The sequence below is a fragment of the Hemicordylus capensis genome, chromosome 1 (assembly GCF_027244095.1).
Source record: "Hemicordylus capensis ecotype Gifberg chromosome 1, rHemCap1.1.pri, whole genome shotgun sequence".
NCBI lineage: Eukaryota > Metazoa > Chordata > Lepidosauria > Squamata > Cordylidae > Hemicordylus > Hemicordylus capensis.
Window position 1 is genome coordinate 267,032,556 of NC_069657.1, and position 13,809 is coordinate 267,046,364.

Consider the following 13,809-nt stretch of genomic DNA (forward strand, 5'->3'; position numbering starts at 1 on the left):
AAAGCTAAAGCAGCCTTCTGCCTAGGAAGAGCAGAAACAGGAAATGATACAGCAGTCACAATTCAACAACCATCATGCCTTAGTAACAGCCTGAAAATCGCAGCCTTCCACTTTCTTGGACTGAACACCAAATTCCACCACAAAGCAATGCTCAATGTTAATTCACATAAAATATTCTACTTGCAGAACGAGATATGAGAGTGAATGGCTACTTTGAAGTCTAGCTGGCAAGAGGCCATTATCAAATGCCAGCAGTGGAAACAATGTTAACCATGCTCACTGCATCACTCACTTGCAGCCTAATGTGAAGAGCGCAGATTAATACATGCTACTGTCTGTGTAGTTATGTTCAACATAACTTGGAGTGACTTATAAGCCACAGGATGGGCTCTCTCCACCCATCAGAGGGAAATATGGGAGCCCTGTAGCTGGAAGAGTGTGGTTTTGGTTTCAAAAGAGACTACCACCACAAACTATATTCCCCTTTAAAACAAACAAAAACCTGGTGTATAGTTAGTGTCTTAGGGCTGTCAAACAGGGATTTAAAAGGTTGTGGTGGACATTATTACCAGTGGGTTCAAGGACATAGCAAGGTTGAAGCAGGCCCTGGGAGAAGTAGTGAGGACAGGCCCCATAGCTTCCTGCCTTCTTCTTCCCCCCACCCTATCTGTTTGCTGCAGAAGGTACTATTTGAACATTCCTGGCACGCTCTTTCTCTCACTCCTATACAAATAATATCACACACTCTCTGCCCTCTGATCAGTCACTTGGCAGGAGGGAAAAGTAAGTGAAGAGTAGGCAATGTCCTGGCCAGTGGGCAGAGACATTTGTGCCCCCACCTGTTCAATTACAGATTTCCAACCTACCCACCTCCCGCAATGTTCACAAAAGTATGTCTGTACATCAGATTGCAGTAACCACCACCGAGTCGGTGTCTCCTGGTGCCCACAGAGCCCTGCCGTTGTCTTTGGTAGAATACAGGAGGGGTTTACCATTGCCATCTCCCGTGTAGTATGAGATGATGCCTTTCAGCATCTTCCTATATCACTGCTGCCTGATACAGGCATTCTCCATAGTCTAGGGATTCGAACTGGCAACCTCTGGCTTGCTAATCAAATCATTTCCCTGCTGCACCATTAGGTGGCTTGCAATAAAGGTAAATCTAGTTAAATTGTCACTCAAAAACCAACAGAACAAGAAGCCAGGGGGCGCCTGGTGTTACTCTAGTCTAGACTATCTCCTCTTGTTCCACACTTTTCACTGGAGGATGAACATAGGAAGCTGCTTTATACGAAGTCAGACCATTGGTCCACCCACCCAGCTCAGTATTGTCTTCATTAGCTGGCAGCGCTTCTCCAATTCCTTCCTTCCTAGAGATGCCAAAGAGTGAAGCTGGGACCTTCTTCTGCCTGCACGCAGATGCTCTACCACTGAGCTACGGGCCCCATCCCCCTACGGAGAATAATCTTACAGCAGACAGCGAACAAACATCATCATCCATGCACATGGAAACCAGACCCTGCTTAGCAAAGAAAGCAATGCATGCTCGCCATCGCAGAACCAACTCTCCTCCCCAATCGGAGTTCTCTCTCCATAGAGAGAGGTGGCGGTGAGGGGGAGAAAGAACTCGATTGCAGACCAGAAATGCCAGCAAGGGGCTGCTGTGCTGGAATTATCGCAATACCCCCACCTCCACCCCCGCCAGGTGCGGTCAACATCAACTTCCAGTGGAAACCCAGAAATGTAAAGGGCTGGATGCGACTGTGAGTCTAGGCTGCGTCTCTTTGCTATGCAACGGAACTGGGTCGCGAGCGCTGCGGGCTCCCCGAGACTAACGTTCGGGTTCTTCATTCGAAGCGAGCTGTTTTGCGATTGGTTGGCGGCGGTAGAGCGGCTACTTCCAACCGGACAGAAGCCCGCGAGTGGCAATGGCCTCCTTGGTGGCCTTCCAGCAGCTACGCGAGCTGATCGAGACGCAGGAGGTTCAGTTGGACAGGCTGAGGCGACAGGTGAGTGGCGGGAGGAGGAGAGACTAGGCTTCCTCACGGAGCAATGGGGCGTGGCGTGGGGGGATCTCCGTGGCTGCCCCAAAGGAAGCTGACTTCAGCGCACAGGGCGAGGAGCAGCTGCTGGTGTTTCGGGATCGTTGGAATTTCGGCAGGAGTCTCTTCGGAAGAGACCTTGCAGGCTGGCGGCGTACTGATGGTGCTGAGTAGTTTTTATTGTGAGTATGCCACTGTTGCAAACAAAACAGACCCCTCACAAAGCAGTTTACACAGCAAAAGAAATGAAACCAGTGTTTCCTGTCCCTAAGAGGCTCAGTCTAAAAACAAAACACGCACACGGGAGACACACCAGTACCAAACGCGGGAGGGAGGCCATGCTGCCTGGGATGAATGGGGGACAGTTACTCTCTCCCTATATGTGTGTGTGTGTGTGTATGCACAAGTGTGCCACTGCTAACTATGCCTAGTTAGCAGTGGCACACTTGTGCATGCACACACACCCATTACCTGGAGACAATTCTCCTTAAATACTGGAACTTGTGGGATGGCACCCCATGAAATGGATTGGTTGAAGATTGGGACATTCTTCATGTAACTTTTTAATTTATTGAATATGTTGCTGAATAAAAGTTTTAAAATGGGATTAGACAAGTGCATGAAGGAGAATAGCTCTGTCAGTAGTTATGAGTAGGGATGTACACCAATCATTTCAGGCAGCCCTGTGGAGTGGGTGGGGAGAATGGTAGCTTAAGAATGCCACCACCCCTCTGGTCATAGTGCTGCTGTCCTTCCCAAAGGGTCATGAGTGGCTGCACACACACAATAATAATAATAATAATTCAATTTCCATACCGCCCTTCCAAAAATGGCTCAGGGCGGTTTACAAAGAAAAACAACAGAAACAACACATGGCGTTGCACATGGTGTTAGTGTTGCTGACCATGCAAATGGCCACCACACATGTGCAGTGGCTGTGTGTGTGCCACCGCCACAACACAGCCTTTTGGGAAGGACAGCACCACGACCTGCGTGCCTCATTCTTAAAGCTACCACTCGTCCCCTGTTGGAATGTTCTGGATGCAGCCGCTCATCATTTTGGCACTTCGCTGATGAGGCACCAAAACGATTTGGGCACATCCCTAGTTATGAGGCCATGATGGCTAGGTAAAACCTTAATGTTCAAAGGAGAGAGAGTATGCCTCTGAATACTAGTAGTTGCTGAAGGCAAGCAACAGGGGAAGGTTATTTTCTTTATGCATTGCTTATGAGTTTCTCAGCATCATCTGGCTGGCTGCTATTGAGAAAAGGATGCTGGTCTGGGTAGATCTTTAGTCTGATTCAGTAAGGCTATTATTGTGTTCTTATAAAGGATTAAATAAATTAATGTCATTCATCTTTTAGCTACAAAGAACCTCCAGGTCCAGAAGCAATATTCCTCTGAATTCTCATATGACATATCTCCATCTTAACTCAAGAATGCTCTGAATGAGGGGGCATTCCTCACCTTTTGTTATTGATTAAGTGCAATTTCTTGCACTCAATATCCTTAGAAGTTGCTTCAGTTTGGTTTTAAAAGGTTCTAGAGGGTCACTTGGAAAGCTCTTCCCTGTGTGCCTACTGATTATTTGTTTTTAGACTAATATGCTGTTTGTCTACAGCTAGGGTCCGGCTGTACAGTGCCAATACATCCCAAGCTGAACAGTTATAGGGTTGTTGAAGCTGAAGCTGAGTATGGACTCTAGATCAGTCTTCAACTGGTAGCAGCCAACCTTGAAGGAGAGGTGTGCTCCTAAATTGGGTTCAGAGCAATTTCTCTACTGAGAGGAGATCTCTAAGAAAACATAGTCCATTACAACTCATTTCTGGGACACTGTGTGAGGGCTCTTCCTTTTGTACCTTGCTTGTGGACTTCCCAGAAACTACTGGGCTGGATAGACCCTTGGTCTGATCCAGCAGGGCTGTTTTTGTATCTAATTATTCCATTTATGCAGTCATGCCTCTGAAATAAATTCCCTCCCAAGAAATACAATGGGATGCCATATTTAGTTTCATTTAAGGTGTGGTTGCTAAATGAAGACTTCAGTGAGAGAGATAACTTCTGAAATAGGAAATGACAGCCGTATATGTTGTAAAATGGCCAGATGCTGTTTTGGGATAGTTAAACCAGCTCAAGCTCATTTAGTTAGGTGTACCTAAACCCATTGACATAGATGGGCTTAGGTTCACCTAACTCTGCCATTGATCAGACTATTGAAATTTACTAACTATAGTAAGAGCTCTTGCCTAATGATAAAGTATCTTGTGCAAAAATTATTAACTGCTAACTAATAAAAATGTAACCTCCTTCTTATAGATAGCAAAACTGGAGGAGAACACAGTAAGCAGGGTGGAATATGAGGAAATTGTGAATAAACTAAAGGTGTGTGATCTTCAGCTATGGAGACTGCAGAATTTCCACAGTATTTAGAAAAGCCATGTCCATATTCTCATGTAGACTATAAATGCATCATTATAAGGCTCTAGCCCAAATTAAAGAAATCTTGGACATTTATTGTATGAATGTTAGTTGATTACTTGATCAATATAGATCTATTACATTTGTATATAGGTGAAAACAGTAGTTCCTTTTAAAAAAGATAATTCATGTATGCATCTTAAAAAGTATTAGAGAAGCCATTACTACTTCAGATGGTGCTTGCCATCTGCAGTTTTTATAAGAACTTGTATTAAAAATGTTTTCTTTAAAAATCTGCTGCCAGATTAATGGGGGGCTACTTATTAGCTGGTTAAAAGTTGCTAATTAAACCTTTCAGTTAAATTGTTTTTAAGCATTACGGCCCTAATCATTATTCTTTCCACTGGTACTGAGTCCTCACTAGATTACAGTGGTGACAAAGGTGGGGCAGTGGCATCTGAGTACCTGAGTGATAGAGAGAATGTAGCAGAGCTCGGGAATATTTCCTCAGTCTCCTGACACAGAGCCCACTGTGCTTATAGTGTTGGTGAATTAACTCTGTCTAATAACTTCTTCAACTGTACTCTTGTTTACAGAAGGAAGAGGAAGAACATACGAAGACCAAGAGTAACCTAGCTGCGGAATCTGAACAGCTGGAGTTTGCACTTGGGGAGATTGATGTTCTCTCAAAGCAACTTGAGAGGGAGAAACAAGCATTTGACAGCACGTATGCTTGTAAATTGGCGGGGAGACTAACCATCCGTTTCACAGTTTTCAGTTCAATAAGGCATCTTGACACACAGCTAAAGCTGCAGGGAAATTATGTCTCTGTGTTAGAAATTCAGGAAGGCATTTAGGATACATAAGAGGAGTGGAATAGTATCAATTTAATGGTAATCTAAATTCATAGTCCACTGGGTCTCTAGGTCTTGAGATGGAGAAAAATATTTTTTCAGTTGAGAATTGTTTCATAATTATTTTCATTGGGGAAACAGAGGAACGGGGACTTATCCAGTACCATTTAGTGTGACCATGGCTGAGGTTGGAATTGAACCTAGCTTGCCACAAACTGTCCACTAGATTTGTATTTGCTCTGACTTTTACACCAACATATCACTGGGGAAACTAAGTGCACTTAAGCCCACTTATTTCAATGGATATAAGTGAACCTGTGTCGGATCAGGCTGCTAGTTGTACTTGAAAATAGAACCAGTGTAAGGTTTAGATCCTCTGAAGAGGGGCTTCAAAGATGCTTTAAAGTCCCTATGATGTCAAAATGGAATTGGTCCATGGTGTGCACCTAAGTCTGTAGGCATAACTGACACCACTTGATTTTCTGAATAATTGTCCTGCAGTTCAGGCCATTAGTGTAACTGCAAAAGTAAAGCTTCCCAAACTGTCTATGGGACATGTATATCTAGCTCCTATTCATTTTAACTGTCAGATGGCAAAGAGAGGTTTGAAATTCTAGTAGTATTTAATGGTATTGGCAAGTAGCATGTACAGATAAGAATGCAGATGTTGCCTACAGTTTTGTTGTTGCTACTTATGTTGTAGACTTTCCCGTGTAAATAGCAAGGTGCTAAAGCAATCGATCCAAAAAGACAAGCTGATAAGCAAATGCACTGGTAAGTTTGCCATATTAGTTTTTTGTCTTAAACTGAAGGTCACTTCATGCATTACACTTTTTAGGTGTACGTCTGAGATGTTTTAAGTATGCAGCTAAGAATGTATTGTAGTGTGTAAATATGACTAGCAGCCATTTGCACACATGTATTGTGTGGCTAGAACTGGCTGCAGCTCCTTGTTGACATACGCACAGTGGCAAAGCTAGGTTTGCCTTTGTGTAGTGTGTGTAATAGCCCTTAAATGATGGAGGTGCTGCACCTGATGCTGCAAATGTTCCTTTCTATACCTTTATAAAAGACACTGATGCCTTGTGCTGCATTGAATGTGAATCCTTTCATAGCCAAGGGTATCTTGCACCAGTGCTCTATTGGCTGCCTGTTCCCTGCAAACAATTCCACTATTGACAAAGACTGCCAGCCTGTGAAGGAAACTTTCAAATCTTCCTCTGTAATGTACTTGGAAGTGCTTGAAGCAGCCTACCTCAGTAGCCCACGAAACACTGTTGTTGGCAAGGCATCCCAGCTTCTATCAATATGCTTTAAAGTGCTCCAAAATGAGTTGTTCTTGTTTCTCCACCTTTTCAAAGGAGGAGATCCCACAGCACCATGGAGCCTGGTGGTGATGCACAGAATTATTATTATTATTATTATTATTTATTTTATTTTTTTAAGTGGAGGATCAAAATAGAACTCTGCTTCCACTCCACCTTTTTCTTTCATTTTTCTACATTTAATTTCGTTTTGAATTTTGAACATCCCAATCTGCTCTATGGTGATATTGCCTAGTTAATATGATAATTTGAACTTTGACTTTTGTTACAGTGGTTGTGTGTGTGTGTGTGTGTGTTTTAAATATGCTCATTTTATGCGTTTATCTGAACAATTCTAGAAACATTAATGGGTATTTGGTAGTCTCATTGCCATCCTCCCCCACCTTGTAATGTTTTTTTAAAATGCTAACTCTACCACCAGCTCCAAGTCTGACCTTGGAGCCAGAATAAATAGAATGTAGTACTGGAGATGATAGTCTTTAGCTCATATCCCAGCTTAGCCCTAGGTATGCTCTGTTACCTTGAGTGAGTCACTCTCTCAGCCGCCATTTCCTGTATGTAGAATGGGAATAATACAGACTGGAAATAATACAGACCGGAAGAACAAATAAAAATTATTTCTACAGTACATGTTATCTTATATATCTTTTTAGATATATATCTCACTACATAACTCTAGAGAGCTCTCAGTGCAGTATTGATTACTAAACCAACAATGCTGAAGGCATAGATTACTAATAAATCAAAATCTTAGTAGCTGAGTTGCTTCAATAAAGCAGTTAAGAGCAAAATAATACCTATTTATGAGTGTTCAACATGCAGTCTGTGAATTTCATAGTTGCATAGAACTGTTTCTCACACTGGATGTACAAGAAAAGTTTAATGGGGTGGGGATGAGTTGAGTTCATCTTATCCCAGGGAAAAGAGCTCTCTCAAAAAAAATTGCACAGTTCACAGAAAGTTTATATAAAATTGGCCATTGGCATAATTTTTATATGAGACACAGAACTTGAATTCCTAGCGCATGGTATGCCTATAGCACTGCTTACATGGTATGATTGATTTTTGGCCAAGGTAATGCAGTGTTGTATTTTGTTCCAGAGTTCTATAGACGTGTCTGTTACCTGCTTTTAGCAGGCAACAATATCAATTAGTGATTCCCAAGTTCCTCTTCCAGAAATTGAGACTCATATTCAAAAACAGGAAGACGTTCTAAACCACAAAGAGAATGAGATCAAGGAGCTGCAGCACTACATCAACAAGCAGAAGCAAACCCTAAAGTAGGTATTTCAACCGAGGACTTCTTCCATCCTCCAGAAGTTCTCTTCCAGTTATATCCTAAGGTCCCATTAGAATAATTTATGTTCATGCTAGTGGTGATTGTCACCATTTACTCCTTCTTGCTGCGGTTCTCTACACCCTCCCCTCCCAAAAACAATCTGCTCCTGGGGATTGGAGGGATGGCTTGCAATATGGGGGGGGGGGCTGCAGCAGGAAGAGGCAACTGGCAAACATTTTTACAAACCCCTCTGTTTGTTTGTTTGTTTGTTTATTTGATTTATGCCCCGCCCAAACTTACGTCTCTGGGCGGCTAACAACAATTAAAACATATATATAAGGTAAAACAGTTAAACATATAACACACATAAAAGTTAAAACAATACAGTAATTTAAAAACCATAAAATTAACAGTACTTTTTAATTAAAAATCTGAGAAGGCTTGGGTAAAAAAAATGGGTTTTCAAATGTTTTTTTAAAATAGCCAGAGATGGGGAGGATCGTAATTCAGCAGGGAGCGCATTCCACAATCTCGGGGCAGCAGCTGAGAAGGCCCGTCTCTGTGTGACTACCAAATGAGTTGTCGGTAACTGGAGTGAGACCTCCTCAGATGACCTGAATGGGCGGTGGGGTTTGTAGCGAAGAAGATGCTCTCTTAAATACCCAGGGCCTAAGCCGTTTAGGGCTTTATAAGTTATAACTAGCACTTTGTATTTTGCCCGGAAACCTATCGGCGGTCAGTGTAACTGCATCAGCAAAGGAGTAATGTAGTCTCTCCGAGATGACCCAGAGACCAACCTGGCTGCCGCATTCTGAACCAATTGAAGTTTCCGGACTACGTACAAAGGCAGCCCCACGTAGAGCGCATTACAGAAGTCCAGTCTGGAGGTTACCAACAAATGTACCATTGTTTTGAGGTCATTGATCTCAAGAAACGGACGCAGCAGGCGTATCAGCTGGAGCTGATAGAAAGCACCCCTGACCACCGCCTCAACCTGAGAAACCAGGGAGAAGTGTGAATCCAGAAGCACTCCCAGACTATGAACTTGTTCCTTTGGGGGAAGTGTGACCCCATCTAGAACAGGTAGATCAAAATTGTCTCTAGAGTTCTGACCCCACACAATAAGTACCTCCGTCTTATCTGGATTCAGCTTCAGTTTATTCTCCCTCATCCAGCTCATTATTACTACCAGGCAGACATTTAGGGAGGATATGCCATCACCTGAAGAAGTTGACATAGAGAAGTAGATCTGGGTGTCATCAACGTACTGATAACACCCAGCTCCAAATCCCCTGATGATCTCTTCCAGCGGTTTCATCTAGATGTTCAAAAGCATTGGAGAGAGTATGGATTCTTGAGGGACACCATACTTAAGCTCAGATTTTGAAGAGCAACAATCTCCAATTGACACCACCTAGAACCTGTCCGAGTGGTAGGAGCAGAACCACTGTAAAACAGTGCCTCCCACCCCCAACCCCCTCAGATGTTCCAGAAGGATACTATGCTCGATAGTATCGAAAGCCACCCAGAGGTCCAAAAGGACCAACAGAGTCACACTTCCTCTGTCCATTCGCAGTTGAAGATCATCCATCAGGCCGATCAAGGCAGTCTCCATCCCATAGCCCACCCGAAAGCCAATTTGAAATGGGTCTAGATAATCAGTTTTCTCCAAGACCATCTGGAGCTGAGAGGCCACCACCCTCTCAGTTACCTTGCCTAGCCACGGGAGATTGGAGACAGGCCTATAATTGCTCAACTCTGAGGGATCTAGTGCAGGCTTCTTTAGAAGAGGTCTAATAATTGCCTCCTTAAGACAATGAGGCATCCTGCCCTCCCTCAGAGAAGCATTTATTATTTCTACCAGGCCGCCTACAACAGCCTCCCTGCTAGATCGAATAAGCCATGTTGGACAAGGGTCAAGAGAACAAGTGGTAGGCCTCACTGATCCAAGCAGCTTGTCCACATCCTCAGGAGTCACAATATGAATATATGAATGGCTTACACTTGTGGAATAGCTGGATAGCATAAACCTCTCCCAGTTGTGTCCTCCACTGGCTCAATGGATGGGGATGTGGAGTAGCTCTTATGCATTGGGATTCTGTCACCCTTACCAGATACCCTATCCAGTTCTTCATGAACCTGTTGTCAGGTTCCCAAGACAGGATAGCGATTCTGTGGTGCTAGGGACCTCAGAACTTGACTCATGGTTCTTCAACAGCCTCATTGAGACTGCCTTTTCTGGAGTGACTTGAGACTTCATGGTCACCACAACAACCATGGTCTGTCTCAATAACTGGTTTCACACATACATCAGGGCACACATTGGATGTGGTCTTTTGTATTATTTCTGAAGGGTATGATCTGTGTGAGAGAGAATCTGTATGACTCCCTTGTCATGGACAGATCACTGTCTGGTTAAGGTTGGGCTTTAAACTGCTTGGGACCTCTGCAGGGGTGAAGGATCTATTGAGAAGGTTTGCCCTTGGAGATGGATTTCTGATGTCACTGGGGGATTTTACTGCTATAAGAGCTGGTTATCTGGCCATAGGCTCCTGCTAGAATGAAGGGATAATTGAAATTATTATTTAAAGATAATTTCTTTAAATAATAATTTCAATTTTAAGCTTCTTGGCTTGGCTTCACAATATTCCTTAAGTTCCATAAGGTGTGATACCAAAGAGTGACTAGAGCATAATATATTCATGGGACATTTACCTGAACTACTGTCTGAATAGACATTTTATGGTGCCCCAAAGGAAGATTTTACATCCAAAATGTATCTGACTTTTCCCCCAATAGGCTATTTCTTAGCATCTGGTGAGATTCTCCTCCCACCTCCCTTTTATTTCTATTTTTGGTCCTGTCCTTTTTTAATTCAGCTGCAGTGAGCGGCCAGAGAAATGGTCCTCCCTGATTCAAGGCTTTCCTCTTGGTAGGAATGGTAATAGATTATTCTCCTTATTCAGTTGTTTGGGAGGTTTCACACACTTAGGTAGACTTCAGTTTGTTTAACCTATGTCAAAGCTATTGCCTGTTTTTACAACATTATGGAGTAAATATTCTTGCAATTGCTACTGCAAGTTTTCCATTATAGATTTTTTGTATGTGTTTTTACAGAAAACAAGCATCTGACTTCAAGATACAGAAACAACAGGAATGTTACATAGCAAATGTGCTTGGAAAAAAGAACAAGGATTTTAAGTAATCTTAACAGCATTCCATTAAGTGACCTGATTCTATTATAACCCCCATAGGAGAAAAAAAGGGTGTCTTCCCACCAAGAAATTACACTGTCTGCTATAAACATTCCCGTGAACCAAGCAGAAAGAGAAGCTTTCCATCCCTCCACCCAACCAATCTTGAACACATACATTTTTCTGGAAGTACAAGTGGACAAAGACTGCAGAATTGAGTTTCCAACATTTAGTCATGGGGCTTAGCTTTTTCACCTTAAGAGCATTGGTATGCAAGGTAGTCAACATCTTAATGCTTAGTGTTTGTGCATCTTCCTAAATCACTACTAGACAGTGTTCTAATCCAAGGTCTGGGTCTGTTTGGAAGATAGTTTTCAGGTCATTCCTACTTGAACTCTTATTTACAACTAATATTTACCTCTCCCGATAGGCAAATGCATTATTTGTACCCACATTAACAGAACAAACCATATGCAATTCTTTAAGTTATATATGTTTTATTCCCATAGACTTGTCCATCACAGTATTTTATGCTTGGTTTTCTACTTTTTCCCCTTAGCTGTGTGGAGTGTGCACTAAAGACAGAGGTTCTAACCTGTTTCTTTGTACCTAAATCAGTTTCTCTCCACATTTCTCTTACTAGTGATAGTAAGAGAAATGGTAGTAGATGTATCTGCTAGTAGATGTATCCACCCATATTCCAGGTTGTTGTCATGTGCTTTTGTTTTTATTGTTGTAACTTGGTCTTGTCCTTCAAATCAATTCAGAATGCCTCTGATAAAATCATATTTTAAAAACATACTGTTGTTGCCTATTGTTTCAGCTTCAAAACATCATAAACATTCAAAATGGTATATCATCGTTCAGATATGAGTTTAAATCCTACCATCATAAGTTATTGCAGAAAGTGTCACAACCTGGCCTGCTTGTTGCACAAATAGAAAATTGAATGCAAAACATTTTTCTACCACTGAACTCAATTTTCTCTTTTTGCCATATCCTCAATAGAAATGATGCTGCTATGCCAAGAATACAGACCAGTTTCCAGTTGCTTGGAGGGACTGCTGTAAATTATATAATTTATCATGGTTAAATTGAAATTAATATATTTTATCATTAGCATCAGTATGAGAAAGGCAGGCCATAACTGGCCCAGCAGACATCACAGCAATCTCTCCATGCAACTGTAAACTAGTCTCTTGTTTTTGGTAGCTGCATCCTCCCTGAGGATATGGCAAATCTATCAGAGAGAAAATTGAGGTCAGTGGTAGGAAAAATGCTTTGCATTCAAGAGAGCAGACCAAGATACAACACTTACTACAACAAATAACCTTGTAAAGGTACTGATTACATCTACATTCCCTGTGCCTGGTTTTAGCAGCCATGGGCATGAATGAAGACATCACATAAGCCTTACATTATGAATTATATTTGAACGGTTGTCACTTTTTGACCAGTCAGAAGTTTGAGAGAGGCAAATGTCTGTTCTTGCTCTGTATCATGGGCCATAGTAGCTAGTGAAATGACAGAGCAGTCACAGTGGGTGGGCGCCTAGATACTGGTGCATTTCTGCAAAAGTTGCCTTGACATAGAGGCTCTACATTTTCCACCAGCAATTATATTAATTACCTTTTGAAGAACTACAGTCTAATTATAAAGTTTGATGAACATGAGTCTGATCCATAACAAAAGATAGTACACATCTAAGATCTTCAGAAGGTGTTACAAGAACACTGGTAAACTTGGCAGGGGATATGATTGTAAAAACCAAAAGAAGAATTTCCAGGCTGACAGGACAAACATCACTTTATCAACATCCTATGTACAACATTTATGCTTGCCAAACTATGCATGGAAAGATAATGCAGACCTTATTGACAGAAGAGCAGTTAACTGCTGAAGTATGCAACAGTGGAGTGATTAAGAAGGACAGAGGTCTCCTTGCCCTCTTGTACTAATGATTATGGTTTCAATATTTTCTTCAGAGGGAAAGCAGAAGAAATTACAACAAATAGCCACACACGTATGGAACATAAAATGTATGAAGGAACAACGTGGCTGTGAAGTTACCTTGAACTATTTGCATGTGCAGTTGGAAGCAGTGACAATGTTCTTATGTTTCCCATTTGGAGTGGGAAGCAAGAGATATGGCTTTGCAGCAAATATAATAGTGTACACTTTATGGAGCAAGAAAGGTGTTTTGCAGCATATCACCTAAAAAGCAGCTTCTGAGGCCTAAGCAGTGAATGTCTGGGCACCACTCTGCAGGTGCTTTGAGGTGAAAGTTCCTAATAGTATGTCATGTAAACGTTTGCACACTTCTGCCAGCCAAGGCAGCTCCTGTATGCCCAGTTTACATGCATACTACCAAATAGGATATTGGGTCAGACAAGCAGGTGGTTTGTGTGTGGCAGATTATGGATGTGTAACAGTAGAAGAGGGAGAGGCAGCCTTGACTCTCCAGTGGTTGAGCTACAACTCCCATTATCCCTGTCTGGGAGTTGTACTTCAACAGCAGGAGAGTTAGTTGCTTACCCCTGTTGTAGAAGCTAAACTGCAGTCTGTGGAACAACAGATGCACCACCAGTTCCTCAATGTCCTACATCTCCCAGGGCTTGGCTCTAGTGCTGAAAACACATTCTGTAATGGAGCCTTGGTCACTGAATTATAAGGCACACTTTACATGCTCAGGGGCA

At 42.3% G+C, this 13,809-nt stretch overlaps 1 protein-coding gene across 2 annotated transcripts; it reads left to right on the plus strand.

Annotated features, from left to right (window-relative positions):
- Positions 1-1,301: 1,301 nt before the first annotated feature.
- On the plus strand, positions 1,302-11,912 carry SPATA24 (spermatogenesis associated 24). Of its 2 annotated transcripts, XM_053287433.1 has the most exons (6): positions 1,315-2,009; positions 4,360-4,425; positions 5,058-5,188; positions 6,019-6,089; positions 7,818-7,920; positions 11,037-11,912. In XM_053287433.1, the coding sequence occupies exons 1-6, from the start codon at positions 1,929-1,931 to the stop codon at positions 11,122-11,124; spliced, it is 540 nt and encodes a 179-aa protein (XP_053143408.1). In that variant the 5' UTR covers positions 1,315-1,928; the 3' UTR covers positions 11,125-11,912. The 2 variants fall into 2 exon arrangements, with proteins under 2 accessions (XP_053143409.1, XP_053143408.1); XM_053287434.1 differs by lacking the exon at positions 4,360-4,425 and having other exon boundaries at positions 1,302-2,009.
- Positions 11,913-13,809: the final 1,897 nt, after the last annotated feature.

What these genes read in the sequence shown, in the direction of transcription:
- SPATA24 (XM_053287433.1), top strand. Translation starts at nt 1,929, where the DNA reads ATGGCCTCCTTGGTGGCCTTCCAGCAGCTACGCGAGCTGATCGAGACG. An exon ending in AAATTGTGAATAAACTAAAG is followed by an intron (nt 4,426 to 5,057) that starts GTGTGTGATCTT and finishes TCTTGTTTACAG; the next exon opens with AAGGAAGAGGAAGAACATAC. An exon ending in GCTGATAAGCAAATGCACTG is followed by an intron (nt 6,090 to 7,817) that starts GTAAGTTTGCCA and finishes TTCCTCTTCCAG; the next exon opens with AAATTGAGACTCATATTCAA.